This window comes from Mycena indigotica (assembly GCF_014461135.1).
Source record: "Mycena indigotica strain 171206Taipei chromosome Unknown Mind.scaff0002, whole genome shotgun sequence".
Classification (NCBI taxonomy): domain Eukaryota; kingdom Fungi; phylum Basidiomycota; class Agaricomycetes; order Agaricales; family Mycenaceae; genus Mycena; species Mycena indigotica.
In genome coordinates, this window is record NW_023503001.1 from 1,694,684 (window position 1) to 1,714,014 (window position 19,331).

The 19,331-nt window shown below is 50.0% G+C and overlaps 1 protein-coding gene across 1 annotated transcript; it reads right to left on the reverse strand.

Annotated features, from left to right (window-relative positions):
- Positions 1–13,298: 13,298 nt before the first annotated feature.
- On the reverse strand, positions 13,299–14,369 carry MIND_00195100 (uncharacterized protein; the record flags this gene model as incomplete). The annotated part of the gene is made up of 4 exons (XM_037358857.1): positions 13,299–13,302; positions 13,355–13,461; positions 13,524–14,208; positions 14,254–14,369. The coding sequence occupies 4 exons, from the start codon at positions 14,367–14,369 to the stop codon at positions 13,299–13,301; spliced, it is 912 nt and encodes a 303-aa protein (XP_037223952.1).
- Between the last annotated feature and the right edge of the window lie 4,962 nt (positions 14,370–19,331).

Consider the following 19,331-nt stretch of genomic DNA (forward strand, 5'->3'; position numbering starts at 1 on the left):
CACCGCAAAGAGCCCAGTTTCTTGATAGATTCCCCGAGCTAGCTTGACCACATGTTCCTTCATATTGTGCCAATCCTCTCCACAGCCGCTATCCTTCAAAGCCCACTTGGGATCCGGTAGGAAGTCGCTGATCACCTCTTGCAGGCTTTCCTTCGAAAAACGATTAACCTCCGCGGCGGGCAGGTAGTAATCTCGCGGAGCAACTCGAGTGTCGATCGCCTCGATAGATGGGCCTGGCAACTTACTGCCATTGGGACCCTCATTGTATTCCCTTCTCTGCACCCTCTTGAGCGAGTTGTTGCCGTCCATTGTGAGAAAGAATGGGGGGTCAAGCGGGGCCTCGCCCTCCACTTTATAATGACAACAAGGACAGCCGTTCTTCAGTCGCCAGTTAGGCCCATCCCTACCCAGATCCCTCGCTACCCTCAGCCGGACTATCTCCTTGGTTCGGAGGAACAGGTCGTATGCAGCGGAGAACTGCGTCTGCAGGTATGGTCTCGGTGCAATGCCGTGCATGTCGTTAAGTCCGCGTAAAAAGGCCTGCTTTCCAAGCCGGGGGCAGCGCATACGGAGGGAATGGAATGCATTCAGAGTCCGTGCAGTGAAGACCACCGTAGCGAAGTATGGGGTACAAGGGAATAATCCCTGTCGAACGAGGGTCGGTGCAATTGTGCTGTCGCCCGCGCAAAAGGGTACCGCGACAAAATGCTCTTCTGGGACACAGATTCAGCGAAGGAAGGGACTGAAATGCAGGCCACCCGCACCAAATAGATCCACCACATAGGTGGTACGCTCAGCCTGAACCACCGCCCCTTCAGGCAATGTGTAGGTTGCATTTGGTCCGTGTTCTTCCGCGAAAAGTTCCCAGCGCTCGAAGGCATCCGCAATCTCCTCGATTTGCCGCTCAAAGCCGTCAACAACCAGCTGATTGCGGCCGCGCCGATTTCTTCTTGGAGTACGGAGGCTAGAAAGAAGTCAGTGGCTTTGCTGGCAGACAGACAGTAAAAGGCTCACCCATGCTTTGCCAAATAGGCCGCATATATCTCACTAACTTCGAGCGGTGTCGAGGCCATGGGCACCTCGCCCTCTGCGGAAATGTCCATCGGTATGCGGCCCTCCAGGACGGCCGAGTCATAGTCATCATCAATATCCATCCCAGACGGCTGCTGGAGTCCAGCAATGGCCCTCCGCTCCCGCCCGAGTTGCAACTGAGATACCGTGAGACAGAGGCATTGCACCCCTCGTTTGCCACACACCTAGTTGACGATGTTTTTCTGCTAAATGGTCCGCTTGCACGCGTTGAGCTGCTTGTGCCTTGTTGAGATTAGAGCGCCTTCGAGAGCCAGGGCGACCATAAATTGGAGCCCCTGCCTCTGTGATCTGCAATTTGGACGGCTTTCGGCCCTGCACTCGCCGGAGGGACATAGTTGTTGAAGGAATGATTGGTGTCACGTGTCCATCACTCTTGCAACCAACCACCACATTCGCCCGTGCAGTGCAGGTGAGCCCCATCTCTATATTCTGCTCCCAATGTGCACGGGTTGAGCTCAAATTGGGCTCCCCGATGCCGCCGCCTCCTTCGCCCTGCGTGTAGTAGCTCAAAATGGGCTCCCCAGGGCCACGGAGGCAGGCCAAGCCACACACTGCCTATCCTCCTCTGCCGTTTCTCTGGTGAATCTTCGCTAACTCTTCTGGCTCTCTAGGATGCTCTGGACCCCTGCTGCCAAGAAGGTTAGTCCCCGTGCTGCTGTCAAAAAGAGACTAACCAGAGCTAAGACGCGAAGCGGCCGCATCTTCGCTGACTTCTTCCACTCAACAGCCTTCGATGTCCGGGGGCCCCTGGCCTTAGCGGTGGCCAATGAATCCGATGAGCAAGAAGACATCGAAGCGCACGACAACCTCGCCCCCCCTCGATGAATCCCTAGAAGACGTAGGAGACGCGCTGTTGGGCGTGGACGATGTGGCCCTCCCGCCTACGAAACGTCGCAAGACGACAACGGCCCACGTCACCATTCAGAACATGGAGCCCCCACCCCGCGGTGGCCACCGCGCCCGTGCACATGTGGCACGCTCAAAGCGGAGGGCGCGTGAAATATCGGCCTCGGGTCATAAAACGAGGCCGTCCGCCTATGCCAAGCGGGCGGCTGAACCCGAGGCCATCCATACGCAGCTCGAATCCAGCGAACTGAAGGCCGAGCATGGCTCATATCGTGCCTGCCCGGAGAGCGCCGCCGATATCAAGGGTTCAAAAAAGCAACACAGTGTTGCAGACTTCTTGAAGCTGGGCTTCCAAGTGATCAAGTGGGATGGAATGTGCGGAATTTATCGACGTCACTAACACACACTGACCCCTTGCTCATTTTTAGCCAAGGACGGCCCCTAACTGACGCGTCAGGACGGGTGTTCGCAGTTCTCGCAGGCCAACCATCTACCATGGCATACAAGTCAGCAATCCGAAGGGCGCACGGCCTCTTAGTCCTGGCCACTGCTGCCAGGACTGCCGCCAACGTCCCCCAACTGCCCCATCGACGGGGCAAATTCGCCACTGTCACCATCGGCATCTCGTACGGACAGGGACAAACGACACCGCGACCACTAGAGAAACACTGCCCGGAATTAGGACAACAGCTGGCTCAAGACCCCTCATTCCAATTACTGGCCTCATTTGGCAGCGGTTCGTTCACTTCCCTCCTCTTTTTTCACATCCTGATTATTCCCCTCAGCCATGTTAGCATTTTGGGCCCCGCGGCTCTACCAATACTACCGACAGTACAACGACAAGCTCGATCCCCTGCTGCTCCCCCAAACTAGACCATTCCAACGGTCTGTATTCTCAGCGGCGACATTCAATCTCGGGCCACACGCGTGGACATACAAGCATCGGGACGTCCTCAATCTGCCATTCGGGTGGTGTTCGATCACAGCCCTTGGAAATTTCGACCCTACGAAAGGCGGGCACCTGATTCTGTGGGAACTGAAACTCATTGTCGAGTTCCCAGCAGGTGCAACCGTTCTAATTCCTTCCGCTACCCTGACCCACTCTAATATACCCGTTTCGGCCACCGAATATCGCTCGTCATTCACACAGTATTCGGCAGGCGGACTCTTCCGATATGTGGACAATGACTTCCAAACGGAGGCCCAACTGCGACAGTCAGATCCTAACCTCTACGACCAGCGACAAGAGGAGAAGGCAGCCCGATGGCAGCTTGGCCTGGGGCTATGGAGTACCTTGGACGAGTTGGCTCAACTAGCGGACGTAACAATTTCATAGTAGAATTCAGAAGTTAGTGGACAAATCAAGTGTTGTATTACAGCGGGGTTATATTCTAAAATATTCTGATACAAGAATGAGCTACTCAAGGAAAGACAAGTGGTAGAGATGCATAATCCTACGGGCCATAAATACCAGATAACGATCATGGACCACCTGCTTTCGAGTGAAGTTCTCGCAGACACTGCCTGAATATTGTAAAGCAGCCCACTCATTTATAAGTAGACCACTAATCTTGTCCCTCACAGCATCATCACGGGAAGCCTTTGACATTGCCTGCACTTCAAGCTTGTATCGTTCCTCATATTCCCTCTCACATCTCAAAAGATGGCCATCCACCATTGCACAGATCGTGTATGTGCTCATTTGGTTGGCCTCCGCTTCGTTGATTTTAGCATCATTGAACGGGGGTTGCTCCAGCCAAGGAGTATGCGGCCCAGCAGTGAACGTGGGCAGCTGTGCCCTGCGAAATATTGATTTCTTGTCGCAGAGAGGAGCGGTGGCCCATTCTTCGACGGTGTTTGGAATAAGCAGTCGAGGGAGGTGCTTCTTGGCCCATTTACGCCTTCTGCGGGTCTGGACGCGTTCTTGTCGGACCTTTTGGCCTCTGCTCAACGGCCTCAGATGGTTGTGTTCTAGGTCCTTAGCAAAATACACTTACTTAGCACTCCGCTCGTATCGTAGACGAGAAGCATGTCGGCGCTGCCCGACGCTCCACCTCAGAGTCGGTTGGGAAGGGTTGTGTGGAAGAGGCCAGGATATCGATGTAGTGACACCAAGAGAAAAGATAAGGTGAGATGAGGTGGGTGTGACCGAGAAGATCGTTGATACATCCATCTTGCAATAGTGCCAAAAACTTTCCTGGACGCCCTGAGACTTCGGTAAGGAGTCCTCGGGCATTGAATCAGAGCTGAAATCTGAAATTTTTATCCCAATCAAGCGAGAACTTGGCTTTTAAATCAACTCAGAGCGTGCACCGACATGAGGCTTGGGCAGACTAACCACGAAGATTACCCATTGCACTAATTCAAATAAACTGGGATACAAGCATTGATTTTGTTCATTGTTTATATTACATTTGTAGTCCAAGAAAATTATACTACACAACTTAAGAACGCTGGCCACGATTTGCAAGTAACGCCCCCTGGAATCTGCGAGCTTGATCAGCAGCATCCCACTCCCGTCGGTGTGCCTTGTAGTCCCGTTTGGAAATATGGACACCGACCATGAAAGGGCCCGTATACATCCAGTGTCGTCGCCAATTGCCACATTTCCAGTGGTATTCACGGTCTCGTTTCTCTTGCTCCCCCCAAGGCGTCTGTGGCACGGCCATAAGCGAGTTTGGAGGCAAATCCAGCGGGTAAGTGGACTTGTCGGCAGGACCGGGGCCAGCAGCCGGCTCTTCCTCAGCATTCAACATATTTTCCGCCATTTCCTGCTTGATCTTGAGGATGGTCTTCGGATTCATGGCCGCCATGGAATTGCTCCAATTGGTCGGGTCCCAGGGGTCGCTGTAGGTTGGGTCGGTGGCCCGGTAGAGGAGCGGATCGAGGCGAGGCTGGTAGTGGGGCATTCTGCGATATGCCTGCACCTCTATCGCTCTAATCCGGAAGGTTTCAAGGAGGGCCGTTGCTTGTGCATCTTCCAACTGGTCCTCCGTGGCGATTGCATACGGGCCCTCGTTGCTGCTGCCCGTTCTGGTGTCGTCCTCTTCGTCATCCCAGTCAGGCAAAAACAGCGGGTCCTTGCCCTTTTTGGGCTTGGACTTTGGTTTGGGCTTGGGACGGCGACCCTGTCCTTCTGGGACTTGAGGAGCGTCCTCTTCCTCGTCATCTTCTGGTATGTTGGGCAGCGTTGAGATGGCCGTGGGTAAACGGCGCTTGGCCATCTCTTGAGGGGGCGACTGGCTGAGAAGAGATGATTAGTGAACATGTATTGGCACACAATATATGATTTACCTCTCTTCTTCGGCTCTATCAGTGGGAGACGATGGTAGTGGTGTGAGGGGAGATGAGCGACCGGAGTCTTCGGTGGGGGTGGGAGTCCGAGGCTTTGCATTGGCTCGCTTCTTCCTTGCGATTTGATTCTGGGCAGCAGGCTTTGGCGGCTGCGTTCTCTGTGATCGACTAAACATTATGGTTAGTTCATTGGAGAGCAAGAGAGAAGGAGTCAAACGCGTACCGAAGTGGTACGGCGGGAGTGGCGGCAGTCTTGTTCTTCTTCAAGTTTTTGCTCCCAGATGTATTCTTTTGGCCCTTTCCCGCCTCGCCCTCGCCCTTGCGTTGTTCTTCAACGTCAGCTGCGCCCTCGCCGTCAGCCTCGCCCTCGCCATCAGCCTCGCCCTCGCCGTCAGCCTCGCCCTCGCCGTCAGCCTCGCCCTCGCCGTCAGCCTCGCCGTCAGCCCCGACGTCAGCCCCGACGTCAGCCTCGACGTCAGCCCCGACGTCAGCCTCGACGTCAGCCTCGACCCCATCCTCTTCGTCCTCGTCATCCCCATCCTCTTCGTCCTTGTCATTGCCGTCGCTGTTGTCCTCTTGCTCGCTCTCCTCTTCAGAACCGTCGTCGCTTTCTTCTAGAACCTTCTGGCGACTGCGCAGGTTGATGGTTAGAGGCGGGGGAGAGCCAATGAGTGGGCCTCCTTCTTCATCGTCTTCGTCTTCATCTGAGGCAATGAATTCCTTGCTCTTGGGAATACGTCGGTTGCGCTTGCGCGGGCTGCGAAAAGAGGAGTGAGGATGATGATGATGGAGTGACAATGATTAGATACCACTCACTTTGCTCCATCTGCCTCATCTTCTGGCACTTCAAGCTCGATGACACGTCCGCGTTTAGACGGGCCGGCCAAGTTGGCTTCACTGTAAGCGAGTGGTCAGAAGGTACAGAAGTTAGCGGAGGGACTGAGCGCGTACCGATGTGTGTGATTCTGCCTCCAGATTTTTTGCCTCTGTGCGTCTACTGTCTTCTGCGCAGGGGTGCGCTTCTCGCGCCATACTTCCATTTTCAGCCTATTATCCTCCCGGAAGTCGTCGGGTTTCTCTGCTTTTAGCTGGGCGCGCATTCGCGCCATGGACTCGCGCTTCTGCTTGCGGCGACGGGCTAGCTGTGGGCCGTCCAGCTCTGACTGACGCTGTTGTGGTGTTTTGCGCTTCTTTGGCTGTTTGCCGTTCGGGAGGGCTTTGGCCATGGTAGTTGAAGAAGAAGTTAGTGGTCACAAGGTCCTGACGTGGCGAAGTCACCGCAGGTGACCACTAACTTCTTTCGGTGACACCGTGACAATATCCAAGTCTACTCAAATGCATAGTGCGTTGGCTTTTGTACTCGCGAACGCGTTCGACGCCTGATTTGAAGCTCAGGAAGAAATATTCAGAGCCAGATGCATTGCTGTAGAGGTGTATTGTGTACTAGAAGGCAATCGACCGTGTCTGGGGAGTTAGTGGACTGCACATCACGACATCACGAGCCGGTGACTGGTGACTGTCACTTTTTTTCTTCAGTCAAGTTATGGGCAAGAAGAAAACAACCGCAGATGCGATTCAAGGCACGCAGGGCATCAGTGGCAGCACTGCAAAGCAAAACAAAGCAGCAGTCCTCCAGAAAATTGACAACTTCTACAAGTATCGCGACAAGTTCATCCAAGAAACCTTCGAGGGCCAGTTCGGACAGAACAAGATGTCCATTGAATGGATTCGACGGCAGGCGACTAGTACTGCATACACCCAGGTCAACCGCGCTCCCAACTACTACAACGCATATACGAGCAGGCTGATGCGGGAATTGAAGGAGGACAATAGCAGTATGTGGTATATAAACCAGTGCTGCGTTGTTCGTTCATATCGTGACATACTTCTAGATGTTACGCTGGAGGACGCACGCAAGGAAACCACGCGCCGCTGGAAAGCTGCCGGATGCCAAAGCTTCAGCGAGTTCCTTACGGATGCTGAAAAGGATGATCTGCGGGCTGAGCTGGGGGGAAGACCGGACGGAGAAGCACGCGTCTCCTCGAAAGACAGAGTTGGCGAATGTGGGCGATCTCCAGAAAACCTGCGACAAAATAGGAGTTGTGGTATGCCTGCTATTGTGAAGTTGTGTCCTACAATTGGCTAATGCGGTACTCAGATAGATGGCATTTGGGAGCGGGCAGCTGCCACATGTCTCTGCTTCATTGCAATGGGCGACGCTAAGGATACCATGAAGTCACAATGCCTCTATACCGGGCCTGCGGCAAACTTTTTGCAAGAGGTCTTCAACATTTCTGTGGTTGAATTTGTCTGGCGATACGAGGCCTATTGTGCATTTCGGGGTAAAGGTTAGCGATCTTGGTCTTTATTCTCAATGCTAGCTAACTGTTTGGCCTGTAGTACCAGCAGCGCCCAGGAATGCGACGACTCTACGACGAATGATTGTCAAATTGGTCAATGACGGGCTCGGTATGGGAACTGTCTATAACTGCAAGAAGATTTGCTAATGGATTCATCCAGCCCTTGTAACTAATCAAAAAGACGTCAAGATGTACTACAAGCACTATGACTACGGCATTCGGTGCCTTCTGGGGGTTGAACTAGTCGGTCTACTCGCTGGCGATACAGCTCCTGTCAATCCTACAAAAATCAGCTCCTTGGACCGGCTGCAGAAGACTTTAGATGCATTGCAGACGGGCAAAAATGCGTTGGCAGAAAATGAAACGAGCAGACCACAAGAAGCTTACTGCGGAGATGAAGGCAGCTGGGAAACAAGAACTCAGAACAAAGGACTCCTTGGGGGTGGATAAGCAGCCACTGATTTCGGATGATGGGGAGTTCAGTGAAGATGACGACGGTGAAGAAGAGATGGAAAATGGAGAGGATGACATGGATGAGGTGTCAAAGGAACTCGGAGGCCTGGAGGCCTATGATCTCAGGGCCCACGCCTCCGAAAAGCCGGCAGGGGAATTAGGAGGAGAAGAAGAAGAAGAAACAAAAGACGGCTGTAAAGGATCTGGGCAAGAAGAAATCGGTAACCAGCAAGAAGGAGGCCTCGAAGAAAGCGGCAGCTGGCCGGGCATTAAAGAAAAGAAACAAGGAGGAGAAGATCACCAAGAAAAAGGCCAAGTCAGATGAATCCATCTCAACCGGAGTAGACCAACCAGCGCGTCCTCGGCCCAAGCCAAACTTCAAACCGAAGGAGGCTTCAACTGACAAGGTATCAAAGCCAGTTGAATTAGAGCAACACTCAGGAGGCGATGGAGGGCAGGCTGGGTCGATGCCCAGGGGAAAAATGGGGGGTTTGGATTCCCCAAAGATGTCAGTGATGAATTTTGGAGAAGGGGTGGAAGAGACACTAGTCAGTGCAAGGAAGGTGGGGTTAAAGAGAGAGTGGGAGAGTGATGAGGAGGAGGAAAGTGTTGCAGTGACTAGAAGACGTCGTCAGCCAACTCAGGAGGCTTTGAGAAGGAGAGAAGAAACATTGGCAGAGTTGTTGGCAGATAGTTCTGAATAATGTGCACTAACATGGCAGTGGGATGTCCACTAACTTCAGAGACTGTGGAAGGCGGCAACTGAGTGAATGTCCACTAACTTCCAGCACCTGAGTTAGTGGACATTGCCTCAGTTGGGATACTGCAGTATGGTAAGACACAGTACCTGCTAATACCTCCCCGTACATGCCATATGAAGTATATAGGAGGGTATACTGGCCACACTAATGATGTTGTATATTGGGTGATGTCCACTAACTCCCAGCCTAGGGAAGTTAGTGGACATCTGCTTAGTTGGGATACCACAGTATGATGAGGGATGGTACCTGCCAATGCTTCACCGTAGATACCGTCTGAATCATATAAGAGAGTATATCAGTCACACTGATGATGTTGTATATTGGGTGATGTCCACTAACTCCCAGCCTAGGGAAGTTAGTGGACATCTGCTTAGTTGGGATACCACAGTATGATGACGGATGGTACCTGCCAATGCTTCACCGTAGATACCGTCTGAATCATATAAGAGAGTATATCAGTCACACTGATGATGTTGTATATTGGGTGATGTCCACTAACTCCCAGCCTAGGGAAGTTAGTGGACATCGACTTAGTTGGGATACTGCATTACGGTAAGACACAGTACCTGCCAATGCTTCACCGTAGATACCGTCGGAATCATATAAGAGAGTATATCAGTCACACTGATGATGTTGTATATTGGGTGATGTCCACTAACTCCCAGCCTAGGGAAGTTAGTGGACATCTCCTAAGTTGGGATACCACAGTAGGGTGAGGGATGATACCTGTCAATACTTCACCGTAGATACCATATGAAGCATATAAGAGGGTATACTGGCCACACTGATGATGTTGTATATTGAGTGATGTCCACTAACTCCCAGCCTAGGGAAGTTAGTGGACATCTCCTCAGTTGGGATACCACAGTATGGTGAGGGATGATACCTGTCAATACTTCACCGTAGATACCATATGAAGCATATAAGAGGGTATACTGGCCACACTGATGATGTTGTATATTGGTGATGTCCACTAACTTCCAGCCTCGGGAAGTTAGTGGACATCGACTTAGTTGGGATACTGCATTACGGTAAGACACAGTACCTGCCAATACTTCACCGTAGATACCGTCTGAAGCATATAAGAGGGTATACTGGCCACACTAATGATGTTGTATATGGGGTGATGTCCACTAACTCGCAGCCTCGGGAAGTTAGTGGACATCGACTTAGTTGGGATACTGCATTACGGTAAGACACAGTACCTGTCAATACTTCACCGTAGATACCATATGAAGCATATAAAAGGGTATACTGGCCACACTGACAGTATTGAATAGAGGTGATGTCCACTAACTCCCAGCCTAGGGAAGTTAGTGGACATCTCCTCAGTTGGGATACCACAGTATGGTGAGGGATGATACCTGTCAATACTTCACCGTAGATACCATATGAAGCATATAAGAGGGTATACTGGCCACACTGATGATGTTGTATATTGGGTGATGTCCACTAACTCCCAGCCTAGGGAAGTTAGTGGACATCGACTTAGTTGGGATACTGCATTACAGTAAGACACAGTACCTGTCAATACTTCACCGTAGATACCGTCTGAAGCATATAAGAGGGTATACTGGCCACACTAATGATGTTGTATATGGGGTGATGTCCACTAACTTCCAGCCTAGGGAAGTTAGTGGACATCTCCTCAGTTGGGATACCACAGTATGGTGAGGGATGATACCTGTCAATGCTTCACCGTACATGCCATATGAAGCATATAAAAGGGTATACTGGCCACAGTGATGATGTTGTATATTGAGTGATGTCCACTAACTCCCAGCCTAAGGAAGTTAGTGGACATCTCCTCAGTTGGGATACCACAGTATGGTGAGGGATGATACCTGTCAATACTTCACCGTAGATACCATATGAAGCATATAAGAGGGTATACTGGCCACACTGATGATGTTGTATATTGGTGATGTCCACTAACTCCCAGCCTAGGGAAGTTAGTGGACATCTCCTCAGTTGGGATACCACAGTATGGTGAGGGATGATACCTGTCAATACTTCACCGTAGATACCATATGAAGCATATAAGAGGGTATACTGGCCACACTGATGATGTTGTATATTGGGTGGTGTCCACTAACTTCCAGCCAGGGGAAGTTAGTGGACATCGACTTAGTTGGGATACTGCATTACGGTAAGACACAGTACCTGCCAATACCTTACCGTAGATACCGTCTGAAGCATATAAGAGGGTATATCAGTCACAACGATGATGTTGTATATTGGGTGATGTCCACTAACTCCCAGCCTAGGGAAGTTAGTGGACATCTCCTCAGTTGGGATACCACAGTATGATGAGGGATGGTACCTGCCAATACTCCACCGTAGATACCGTCTGAAGCATATAAGAGGGTATATCAGTCACACTGATGATGTTGTATATGGGTGATGTCCACTAACTTCCAGCCTAGGGAAGTTAGTGGACATCTACTCAGTTGGGATACTGCAGTACAGTAAGACACAACATACCACATGAACCATGTAGCCCAACTCCCCTCCTACAGATCGTCAGCAGGGTGCACCTAATCTGCCCACTGATCTCCTCTAATTAGAGAGGGAAGAGGGAGGTGTCATAACATAATTCATATATAATATCTGTTACAGCTCATGCACATAATGCTCCTGTTCAGTTAAATGCAAGTGGTTACCCACTTCCTGGGGTTGTAAGTTAGTGGACAAATGTCTCATCACCAAATCAAACTGCCTATATCTCAACAACCATGGCACCTATTGACCTGGCACTTCTACCCATGTGAATTTCAAGGCAAACAGAGCAACTTTCGTTTTTTGATGCGCCATCATGGCGGGACAGTGAGCGGCACAAGCGGGCACATCGAGGTCAGCAATAATCAACCATTTGATGGGATGTGATGCGACTATGGACGACGGTGACCGACGCGTGTCAGACAACGATCACATCCTGTCATCAGTCACGCTCCCCAATGCTCAATGAGCCTACAGTCCACTAACTCACCTCTAAAACACCGTTGTCCACTAACATCTATAAGGAATTCTAAGGAATCATAGGCAATCGCAATAAACCCCTCTAGTTAGAGGCTAGACCCCCCCCCCCCTTCCCTCTCTAATTAGAGGAGATCAGTGGGCAGATTAGGTGCGCAGTCGTCTCGAAAATTTCCCTCTCGAGTTCGGGTGGGAGTCGCGCGTCCATAAGTCAGGAAGCTGGGAACGCTGTTCTTGGATAATAGGTCGCCCCGACACAGTTGCTGTAACTATGGACTGAGAGATGCTGGTGAGAGTTGGTTGAAAGTTTGATGTCCGAGTCACGGCATCACATGATGATGTCACAAGCAGCCTTCTTCATTTGACTTCCACTGATAGGTTGACAAGAGTGCCTAAGGACCCCAAATCCATTGGTTGCGGATGCTTGTGCTCTCCGGTGAAAACTTCTGACGGCTTATCGACACCTAACCTTCATCTATGATCTGCCCACCACATTAAATTGCTGGGGTACACCGCACTACTCCAACGCGTACAGCAGATACTACATCCCGTGAATATGCAAGACCTCGCTCAACGCTCTCCGCGGTGGCCGGACATAGTTCTGCGCAACGCGTTCTCGATCGGGGTACCCGGCGGACATGCCGCAGGCGACGAGCTCGTCGTCGGGGATGCGCAAATGGCGGCGGATAACGGCGTCGTACTTTGGAATGCTGAGCTATGCGCCTTGATTCAACTTCTAAAGATTGGTGGAAGTTATCATGATGGAAGTCACCTGCGCGATAGACTCGATCTCGCGTGCCCGAAAAGCAATTGATATGCTCTGCATAAAATGTCTGAAGCCCGGGAGTAGTAGTCAGTGGAGGGATGACACAAAAAAAGCAGGGACTCGCCCTAGGTCCAGCCACGAGCCGACCTCCAGCGCCTGATGTAGTGTGAAGATGAATCCCAACGGCGCATCGAAGAATTCACTTGTGAACGTCGAAGCCAGTGCAGACCAACGTGATTGATCACATACTAGTTGCGCGCATCCGACTGGGCTCTCCCCACAGTGTCGTCATACGCGATGCCCTGTTTTCCGTAGAACAGCCGCCCAAATGCAGCGCGCCGCTCCGCATGCTCGACCGGGAGGACGGGCGGGAAGTATGAGTACCGGGCAGACGAGGGCGTCCCTGCCAAATGCTCGTTCAGCATGTCGGCGGAGAGCTTGGCCTTGACTTCGCCGGCAATGCAATGGACGGTCCAGGGTCTATAGTTCAAGTCAATCGTGAACTTAATGGAACGAGGCACGAAACTGCATGTTCACCCCCCGACGGGGCGTATCGCGCAGCATCGATGACGGTCTCGACGATCTGCTTGTCGATTGGTCTAGGGAGGAAGTATCGCGCAGAGTAGCGCTCCTTGATGAGCGAGTCAACGGCTTGCGCAAGGTCTGTGGTCATCGGGAGCTGGAGAACACTAGAAGACGGAGCGAAAGATTTCGATGACGTATGGCATGGGAGACAGTCGGCAGCAGGGCTTATCTGTGGCAAAAATAGCATCGAAAAATGGTCTGATTGAATCCAGAATGCATACTGGTAAATCGAATCAACGCAAGTCGCGCCCTTCAAACGATCTCCATGTCCGTCTGCTTTGAGGCTGTTGCCAATGCAGATCTTCGAGCGGCGACAAGCGCCTCCGCCCTGTCCCAAAAGGTTTCCGTATCAACAGCAACACCCTCGTCCGATTCCACGTAGCCACACACCACAAAACGGATGTCAAAAGTGTAGCTTATGCCCGCATTCGGCTCAGCAGAGTCGAGTAGCCCTGCCGCAAGGGGGCACGCTAAGACCCGCAGTCTCGGGCACATTGCAAGAAACTCCCGAATCACTTTCATGCGATCGGGATCGTCCTCGTCGACATGCGCGCCTGATATTGCGAGATGGGTCAGCGCGGGGAGTTGTGTGAGGACAGCAAAGAGCGCGGCGGTGCGTGTGCCGTCGTTGTCGAAAACATCGAAATGGGTGAGGCGGCGGAAAATGGGGAGGGCGGCGATTGTCTGAGGATCACTATTCCCCAGCATGGAACGGTGAACGACATCGTCCAGGGAGCAGGCGAGGCGCAGAACGGACATCTTCGAAATGAGCGGGAGTATCTGTGCGCTGTGGTCGCCGGCGGGTGATGCAGCCGCAATGGCGAGGAAGGCGACGCCGGTCATATTTGCTAGCTTATTTCTGCTGGCGCTCGTCATTTGGGAAAGTTGCTGTGGATACCGCGAGCCTATGACAAGATGCCGGACCGCGTGCTGGAGGAACTCGTCCGTCTTCTCCAAGGCTGCGCGCAGACACTGTGACGGAGAGTCGAGGTAGCCACCCAAAACTGGGACCGGCATACTATTCGGAAGCTGGCGCGTTCCTATCTTTAAACTGTGGTATAGGAAAGGCTCTATCCTGTAGAGTCGTGAGTCGAAGTCTCGAGCTCTCATGGAGGATTACCAGACAAGGACACGGCGAGCGACCCGCAGCAGGCGAGGAATGCACCGACGATAAAGTAATGCAGCAGTTTCGAAAATCTCTCTTTCAAGCTCGAATGGCAGTCGTGACTCGGGCATTGACAGCAGCGGTATCAGCTAGTCAGACAGAGCCGTGTTGACCAAAATGAATGTCCGTAGAAGTCAAGAGCGAAAGTTGCGCCAATCCGTCACAGAGTGACGACTGTGCCTCTCTTTCGCCCGAGCCACTACTACTGAGCCAGTACCACCCCAAAGAAGTCGTCAGAGATACTCTTGCACTCTTCCGGTAGCGCCACTTAACCTACAGTAGGCTTTTAACAGCCGCTCAGGACTTTCCTGCCCAGTGACATACCCTAGGCTGGAAATGGAATCGACAATGAAGACTCGAAGAGGCTTTGCCATCGGTTCAAAGTGCGTCCCATCCAGTCAGACTTCCTGAATACCTCAGTCTGACCTGAATCATCACAGACAGAGAGGCCTCAGCCCGGACATTTTTTTTCGCGGTCTTCAATCATGAGCGTGGCCATTTCCCCGCAACTTGGATTCAGTCACGACCGCCACCGGCACCGACTCTGCTCGTCCTTCAGCGATGCAAACTTGAAGGTCATACCAAGAGGATCGTAGTATGCAACTGAAGGCTAAGCTCATGAACGCCACCAAGGAGCCACTCCGGTCTACATACGTCTACATGGGAGCGCAAATGAAAACGAAGGAGAAGCAACGAACTGGTTCAAGGTGCGTCGTATTCAGTGAGGCTTTTTGACGAACTATTTATCTATTCTGGAAAATGACAGGGAATCGGCGATCCTATACGAACTCGATTCGGCTTCGACTAGATACTATACTGCGAGATCTCCTTCGAGCCTTGTCAGAATCGTACCTCAAAACTTTTAACTCCTCTCATCCTTCGACCCACCACAGAGTCTGCCTTGCGGCCAGATCTCGCGAAGCGTATTGTGGGGGGTAGGGTCGACACTATATTTGCAATTGGAAGCGAGAGTCAGTCAAGTAAGTTGGTATACCTCTTGTTGGATACAGTGCTGTAATCTGAAAAGTTGCAGTCCTTCGAACCCGCGACCAGAGAAAGTTGGGCATTCTAGCGCAGTCGAATATCTGGAGGAAACGTCAGATAGGCAGCATGTAGAACTGTTGCAACTTGCCTGTGTGGTTAAGACTTTATGGCTCCTCCTCAGGCTGCGAGCCTCCTGGGAAATTTACGAGAAGGGTAGCACAAGCGCCGGCCACATGCCCAGTTTCCCTTGGCGGACCCCGCTGAACGTGCCAGTGAGCGTGGTAATCATGGACGAGATGAGTTTCTTGACGCATTGCAACACTGCCAGATGTCCTCTGTTGTTGTTTCCAAGTTGGCCCAGGCATCAACCGTTGTAGTGGGCAGCAAAAATGGTGAGCCAATTAGAAGGAAAGTTCTGCACACGTGGTTTCAGACCCGGCGTCCGGGCCGCCGGTAACCAATAAAAAGCTCAAGTACCACCGTTCTACCACGGCACCATGCGGCCATGTACACACTCAGAGCATCTCCACGAGTACAGACTCGGAGGCAGGCTCGAGTCCCACTGTCCCAGTCCTTCGAGTTGCGAACCTGAGTTCGCCGAGCTGAACAAGGAGCCGAATCCGAGTCAGCCAAGAATCGGCGTGTTGAAGGCTTGGTTGGAGGCCACAGCCGAACTTGTCTTAAAAGCTCATTGATTTAGTACTGGCACACGATTAGCAACCACTCAGGCTATAAGACCCGTGGCAGCAAGAACTTGATGTTGGCAGGCATGGCCAGGAAATCCACGAGCACTACTACAAGCCCTGCCACGAGTGATGCACATGTAGTATCGAAGCATTGCCTCATGTTCCAGTTAAATAACAAGGTCTACATCGGCCTATGTCTCACTTCTCTTACCTCCACAGAAGTGAGGAAAGATGAACTCTGGCCCCCAGTCAACGTATGCAAATGCTATCCCAAGCGCTAGCCCAAGAGCTCACAATATGACTGTCCATATGCATGGTATGTCAGGGCATCTGGTCTAATCTCAATGAGCTCAAGCCATACTCTATATTCTAGGAGGTAGAGGGGGAGGAGGTGGCCTCGGAGGAGTGATAGGAGGAAATGGTGGGCTTGGGCAAGGTCCAATGATGCCAATCACAATCACGACACATTCTGTTGCAATTCAAAGGTAGGAAGAGTTATAGTTCTGGGAGCAGCTAAAATACTGACTTCCCATTGTAATGTTACTAGTCAGGCGGCAAGCCCATCGAATTATCATGGATGCCCTCCACCATGTCAATTTTTCACAGGGCGTGACCTGACATTATACCAATTGACAGAATTTTTTGGTGCAAGTAGTCAGCAACATCGTCGTGTGGTTTTGCTGCATGGCTTGGGCGGCTCTGGCAAGACAGAGATAGCTCTGAAATTTATTTCCATGCAAAAAAACAGGTAAGCAGATAATTGATCTACTAAAACTATTTGTTGAATTAAACATCATGGGAAGATTTAAATACCAATTTCGAATTGATGCAACAGATGAGAATACAATACAGACAGGCTTTCTGGACATTGCTCGGATACAACACCTCGAAGTTTCAAGGACTGCTGCACAGTTTTGGCTTATTGGAAACACAGATGAATGGCTTATCCTTTTTGACAATGCAGACAATGTAGAAATCAATCTAAGAGACCACTTTCCCAAGTGTAACCATGGGAATATTCTCATTACTTCCCGCAATCCAGAACTGCGTATCCATGCACAAATGTCAATTCCGATTGGTCAATTTAGTGTAGATGATGGTGTTCAAGCATTTATCAACATTGCACAAATCCATGATACAGCAGCTGCAGAAAAAATTTGTGAAGTAAGTAACATGATATATCATATTTGTGGTATTTAAAACTATATACTAGAGACTATACTGGTTTCCATTGGCAATTGCCCAGGCAGCAGCATTCATCCAGCAGTCTCATATTCTTCAGAACAAGCCTTTGGACTATTTGAATCTTTATGAGAAAAATAGATTAAAGCACTGGACAAAGAGATTTGGGCAAACTTCATGGGACAGTCAAGCTACAGTGTATACTACATGGAAGGTTAGCTTTGACAGTCTTCCAGTACCAGCACAGCAGCTGATGCAGGTGTGCTGCCTCTTACACTATCATGGCATTACTGCAGACATATTTGAGATGGCTGTAAAATATAAACCTGAGCTAGCATATTCCCCTGACATGAAAGACCAATCAAACAGCTTACAGCCTGCCTGGACCTTCCTTTGCCATTTTAGAGATGAGAATGATGAATGGGATCCATATCGTTTTGAAGAGGTTATAAAAATGATACAAAGATACTCTTTGATTTCTAGACAGGGGACCAAGTATTCTATACATCCTCTGGTTCATGAATGGATAAGAGAAACTCTGACTGACATATCAAGCCAACGGAAATTAGTATTAAATATTCTGGGAATGGCTGCTTGTACTAGTGATGAAATTGAAGACCAATTAGTACTGGCAAATCATGCAAAGGAGCTGATTCAACTTGGAGTCAAAACAGTTTCAGTGTTTCAAGTACATCTTGGAGATGCATTCATGAATGCAGGACTGTATAATCATGCTCAGCAAATGAGAGAAGCAGTTTTACATACATATGAAACAAATCTAGGTCCATACCATTACTCAATAATTGATATACAAGCCTCCTTAGCCAGTACATACCATTGTGTAGGCAAGTCTGTTGATGCTGTCAATTTGGAGAAAAAAGTTCTGGATCTTCATATAGAGCTGCAAGGGCCTGATCATTCTGCAACTTTAGCAGCCCAGCATACCCTCGCTATGGGATTATATGAACTAGGAAGATATGCCGAGGCTCAGAAACTAGAGGAAAGGACTTTGAAGCAAAGGATTCAATTGTTTGGTGCAGATGATGCAGAAATCATAATACTACAGTCGTCTCTGGCCATTATATATCTAGCTCAAGGCCAATATGCAGATGCTCAGATACTTCAAAAAATCATTCTTGAAAAAGCTATAAACATGACAAGTCCTGACTTGTATATGAACATGATGGTTGGATTATCTGATCTATGTGGTGCCTACTGTGCTTTGGAAAGATATTCTGAGGCTCTATTGCTACAAATACAAATACTGAACCTCTGCATTAAGATGCTTGGTCCAAACCATTGGGGCACAGTAAAAGCACGTGCCACAATAGCAAAAAACTACTTCAATCAGGGAAGAGCCTCTGAAGCCATGAAGCTCCAGAAGGAGGTAGTAGAACAACATACATATTTGTTTGGATCAGAACATCCTGATACTCTCAATGCAACAGCTTGGCTAGCGGAAATCTACTATAAGCTTGGGAAGTATGAAGAAGCCCAGATGCTGGATGAAACAGTGTTAAAGCACCAGGCATATGGTCTTGAAGCTATGTTACTACATGCATTGGCAAATCGTTGTCGTTCCTCTGGAAAATATGCTGAGGCAAAAGCATTGGAGAATAGGGGAACAGATTATGATAAATGTCTTTTAGAATAGTTAACTTATGACTGTAAGCCAGAAATGGTGTGCTCAACTAAGTCAACTCATACTGATATTATATGTTTGTTTGTTTGTTTGTTTAATCCCCTTATTTGGCCATTAAATTAAGTGTATGCTAGCTATAATTGTACACTCTCTCCTCTAATTTCTACTCCCTGATCATTTTTGCTTGCCCTTGGTACACCTGTTTAGCCCACAAAGCACTGTACATTATCAGTGGTATGGTGCTGGGGTGGCAAGGCTCAGTTTTTTTAGAATGCCCAGAGGGCTGAATAATTCTTGGTACTTAGAGGGTTGAATAATGTTGAGTTTCGAATGTAGGGGTGAGTAAAGCTGAATAATATCACACAGGCCATGCACACCAAGTCCCTGAAGTTAAGCTATGTGACATGTGTATCCTCTAAAACCATCACGGCCTGTTGTCAATATATACACCTACTAGTTTCACTACTTTTGCTGTCTTTATGGTGTTCCGCCCAAGCTGTAGGTCTGGTTGATCCACTTGCCTTGTGCCTGTCTGTCCA